Genomic DNA, 5,043 nt, shown 5'->3' on the forward strand with positions numbered 1-5,043 from the left:
AGCCTATGATTATCTCCTCGATGTTTTATCTCGGGGTTTAGTAGAGATGGACACATCTAAAGTTATGGGGGCGGCTGTTACCTGTGGGAGTCCTATTATAAAGTGGTGAGTACTGTGCCTCTTTTATGGCTGCTGTCAGACAAGCATTTTGTTTTGTGTGGAGACGGACTTTCCTCCATTTGCTTTGGAGGGACGATTTAAGTCACTGCTGGTTTCTGTTGTGCAATAGAAACGCGAGAGGCAAAGTGTGTCTGTTGAAGTGCGATTATTCTTTTTGGGGCGTCTTCATTACCGGGATGTTGGGAATGCTGATTACTGCTGTTTCCACTGTAGTGAGGCGAATAAACAGCTGCAAGTGTGTTTCGGATCCCTTTAGTTTTTAGTAAATCCTTTTCCGAATATGTGAATACCAAGCGTACACATGCGCAATAATTTCCAAGCTAATATTTGTAACTCTGGATATTTCACAACTTGGGTATGCATGTAGCATTGTAAATTGCTTTGCTTCTTTTGCCAAATAATTTGTGGAAGAGTTCTTGATAAGACTGAAAGGTGGAATAATATAAAAAAAATGATGAAGTATTTGCTGGTATTTGCAATTATTGCCACAAGAATCCCTGTGTTGTTAGTAATTGGCAGTGAGGATAACCGTGTTCCAGGAGACAAGAAGTTGACGAAAGAGGGAGCAGCGGCACTCTGTAAAATGAAGCATCTTGCTGATAAAGTTGCAAAGGAGAGATCACAAGAGTTGAAGGATAGAACTCAAAATTTTGCTGGTTATATAGAGTTCGAGTTGTATAGAATAGATTATTGGTTGGAAAAGCTGAACGGTCCGAAGGGGCGAAAAGACGGTTATGCTAAGCTGTCTGACTCTGATATAGAAAAAGTAAAGGAGATATTCAACAAGGCAAAAGATGGAATAACTAAGCAACTCCCTGAGGCAAAGAAGGCTGGTGAGGAAGCTGAAAAACTACATACTGAAGTGAAGAAGGCCGCGGAGAATGCACGCGGAGTGAGGTTAAGTGAAGGAACGAACTCTAGTGGCCTTTACAGGATTTTGGATTGGTATTGTTTTAAAGAAGGGGAGAATGCGGGTAAGAGCGACAACTGTGATGGCGTCAAGTTCAGCGTGCATTACGGAACGCACAGAAGAAGGAATGTTATTGACTGCAGCAGCACCGGCTATGAAGAGAATTATGATTGGTCTGCGAACGCGCTGCAAGTGGCCCTAAATAGCTGGGAGAATGTGAAGCCAAAAAAATTGGAGTCAGCCGGGTCGGACAAGAATTGCAACATCGGCCAATCTTCCGAGAGCCATCCATGCACCATGACAGAGGAGTGGCAGACTCCATACAAGGAAACTGTCGAAAAGCTAAGGGAACTTGAGGATGCGTACCAAAGGGGAAAGAAGGCTCATGATGCTATGTTGGGTTACGCTAATACCGCATATGCTGTGAACACGAAAGTGGAACAGGAAAAGCCGCTGACAGAGGTGATAGCGGCAGCTAAGGAAGCAGGGAAAAAGGGCGCGAAAATTATAATACCCGCAGCTGCCCCAGCAACACCGACTAACAGCACGAAAAATGAAGATAGTGCTCCAACCGAGCATGTTGATAGAGGGATTGCAACAAATGAAACACAGGTGGAAGTTGGTATTGATGCTGACTTTGATAGTCTCCTAGATGCCACAGAGGCTGCAGAGGTAACGCATAGACATCAGAGAACAGCAATGATTATATTAGCAGTCCTTGTACCTGCCATTATTCTTGTGGTTACGGCCGTTGCATTCTTCATAATGGTGAAACGAAGGAGGAATAACTCCCATGATGTGGACACCGGAAAAGCGGAGGGTGGGGTTTCTAGCGTAAAAGTAGTAATGTAGACTCACCTTCACTCTTAGGCAAATGTGCAGTTTTTTTTTTTTAAACAGCGAGTGTAATTAAGGAAAACTAAAGAGAATGAAAATGGTAATGAGTTGAATAAGTATATAGATTCATGAGATAGGGAAGAAGTTCTAGCAGCCTTTTCGTTGTTTTTGTTTTGTGGTAATACCTTACCTATATTTTTTTTTAAAAATAAAGAATTGACACAATAGAGTAAATATTTTCACTTGAAGAAACCGTTGTTGATTTTCTCTTCCATTTGTAAATTCAGCTGATCGTTTGAAGCATCCATCTCTCACACTGTACGTCATCATGGCTAGCATGCTTCATGAAACTGCCACAACCGTATCATACAGGGGAGCGCTATGCAAATTAGCATGTGTTGAGCTACAAGGGATTAATTTATCACCACCTCAAAGGCTGTGCCGCTTGGGGTTGCTGATCAGTCGTGAGATCAACTGGCTGGCAGCAGTCCTCGAGGAATGGGAAGAAAAATATATGCTTTTGACATGTGTGCCGTACCGTGGTGTTGTGGACGCGTTTACAACCCTGCTCAGGACAATTAAGCGGCACCTGGAGACAGAGAACAGTTCAAAGGACAATGAAAAGGAGTGGGATGCGTTGCTGGCTTCTAGCATTACTGAATTTCAGGTGGAGGTTATGGAAATCGGAAAGGGTAAGAGTTACTAGCATTTTTTTTCTTTTCTTCCTACATGGACATTTAACTTTTTTTCCTCTTTTTTTTACGGTGGTATATCCTCTTTTTTTGTCACCCAATGGTTAAATTACCATGCGGTGACAAAACAAAGACTCGGTTTTCAAACTCATTGAAAGTAATAGAGTACGCATACCTAAAAAAAAGTGTATGCGGAGTGGATTATGTATTCTCATGAAATCAATCATTCAACTATATAATGCAAAGCGTAAACAACTGGACGACGGGAGAAAATAGATTTAATTTTTGCGATGCCGCTATAAATAACTCCTTCACTAACCGTTATTGCTCGACGTAGCATCACTAGGTAAACCTTTACGCGTTCGTCTGCTTTGAATGCACTAGTTCATACAGCTCCCTAAAGTCTAACTCCGTCTCAACTCTTTCCCCACTCTTACACATCGAATAGTCTTTGGCAAAATACAAACCTTTGGGAGTCACACCTCCACAAGAAATTAGTTATAGCTAGTCTTCCTCCACTGTGCAGATTATGCATCCTTATCAATTGCCTCGGCTGATAACTTAAGTTGACAGCGTAATTGAACTATCCGTCTCTGTTATGAGTCCCTGATGGCAGTACTCGTGGTTTCCATAGGAGGGGGAACGACCCGTCCCAATAATCCAAATTTGAGGGGTTAAAGGGTAGTAAAATACATTACTTTCATCAGATGAGAGACACACGAAATGACTTAAGGGAGCGAGAGTGGCATTCTGAACCTGTAAAATGTGTACCTTGCCTGCTTCTTCATGCCATGAAATGTAAATATATCCCAAACATTCAAGTCTGCTTTGTCGATATATTTGTCACAGAAGTTTAGTGGGTTACATGGTCTGTGTGAACTAGGGATCGGAACCTCTCAGGTGGCAGTTTATTGTGGTGTAATGTATGCATGGCCGCAGTGTTGAATACCATTCCTCATATCTACTCGATGAGTTCAGTTTTGGTGAGTTAGCCTATGATTATCTCCTCGATGTTTTATCTCGTGGTTTAGTAGAGATGGACACATCTAAAGTTATGGGGGCGGCTGTTACCTGTGGGAGTCCTATTATAAAGTGGTGAGTACTGTGCCTCTTTTATGGCTGCTGTCAGACAAGCATTTTGTTTTGTGTGGAGACGGACTTTCCTCCATTTGCTTTGGAGGGACGATTTAAGTCACTGCTTGTTTCTGTTGTGCAATAGAAACGCGAGAGGCAAAGTGTGTCTGTTGAAGTGCGATTATTCTTTTTGGGGCGTCTTCATTACCGGGATGTTGGGAATGCTGATTACTGCTGTTTCCACTGTAGTGAGGCGAATAAACAGCTGCAAGTGTGTTTCGGATCCCTTTAGTTTTTAGTAAATCCTTTTCTGATGATGTGAATACCAAGCGTACACATACGCAATAATTTCCAAGCTAATATTTGTAACTCTGGATATTTCACAACTTGGGTATGTATGTAGCATTGTAAATTGCTTTGCTTCTTTTGCCAAATAATTTGTGAAAGAGTTCTTGATAAGACTGAAAGGTGGAATAATATAAAAAAATGATGAAGTATTTGCTGGTATTTGCAATTATTGCCACAAGAATCCCTGTGTTGTTAGTAATTGGCAGTGAGGATAACCGTGTTCCAGGAGACAAGAAGTTGACGAAAGAGGGAGCAGCGGCACTCTGTAAAATGAAGCATCTTGCTGATAAAGTTGCAAAGGAGAGATCACAAGAGTTGAAGGATAGAACTCAAAATTTTGCTGGTTATATAGAGTTCGAGTTGTATAGAATAGATTATTGGTTGGAAAAGCTGAACGGTCCGAAGGGGCGAAAAGACGGTTATGCTAAGCTGTCTGACTCTGATATAGAAAAAGTAAAGGAGATATTCAACAAGGCAAAAGATGGAATAACTAAGCAACTCCCTGAGGCAAAGAAGGCTGGTGAGGAAGCTGAAAAACTACATACTGAAGTGAAGAAGGCCGCGGAGAATGCACGCGGAGTGAGGTTAAGTGAAGGAACGAACTCTAGTGGCCTTTACAGGATTTTGGATTGGTATTGTTTTAAAGAAGGGGAGAATGCGGGTAAGAGCGACAACTGTGATGGCGTCAAGTTCAGCGTGCATTACGGAACGCACAGAAGAAGGAATGTTATTGACTGCAGCAACACCGGCTATGAAGAGAATTATGATTGGTCTGCGAACGCCCTGCAAGTGGCCCTAAATAACTGGGAAAAATGTGAACCCAAAAAATTGGAGTCACCCGGGTCGGGAAAGAAATTGCAACATTCGGCCAATCTTCCAAAGCCATCCCTGCACCATGGACAAAGGAGGGGCAAAATTCCCAACCAAGAAAACTGTTAAAAACCTAAGGGAAACTTGAGGAATGCGTACCCAAAGGGGAAAAAAAGGCCCAAGAAGACCTAGTTGGGGTTAACCCTAAAACCCCCATATGCCGGGGAAACCCAAAAAGGGGAAACGGGAAAA

At 42.3% G+C, this 5,043-nt stretch overlaps 2 protein-coding genes across 2 annotated transcripts; both read left to right on the forward strand.

Moving 5' to 3' along the window:
- Positions 1-571: 571 nt before the first annotated feature.
- TbgDal_II1570 (65 kDa invariant surface glycoprotein, putative) lies at positions 572-1,882 on the forward strand (the record flags this gene model as incomplete). Its single annotated transcript, XM_011773427.1, has 1 exon — positions 572-1,882. One exon carries the CDS (start codon positions 572-574, stop codon positions 1,880-1,882), a length of 1,311 nt encoding a protein of 436 aa, XP_011771729.1.
- Positions 1,883-4,119: 2,237 nt separating this feature from the next.
- TbgDal_II1580 (65 kDa invariant surface glycoprotein, putative) lies at positions 4,120-4,920 on the forward strand (the record flags this gene model as incomplete). Its single annotated transcript, XM_011773428.1, has 1 exon — positions 4,120-4,920. One exon carries the CDS (start codon positions 4,120-4,122, stop codon positions 4,918-4,920), a length of 801 nt encoding a protein of 266 aa, XP_011771730.1.
- Between the last annotated feature and the right edge of the window lie 123 nt (positions 4,921-5,043).

The sequence above is a fragment of the Trypanosoma brucei genome, chromosome 2 (assembly GCF_000210295.1).
Source record: "Trypanosoma brucei gambiense DAL972 chromosome 2, complete sequence".
NCBI classification, from domain to species: Eukaryota; Euglenozoa; class Kinetoplastea; order Trypanosomatida; family Trypanosomatidae; genus Trypanosoma; species Trypanosoma brucei.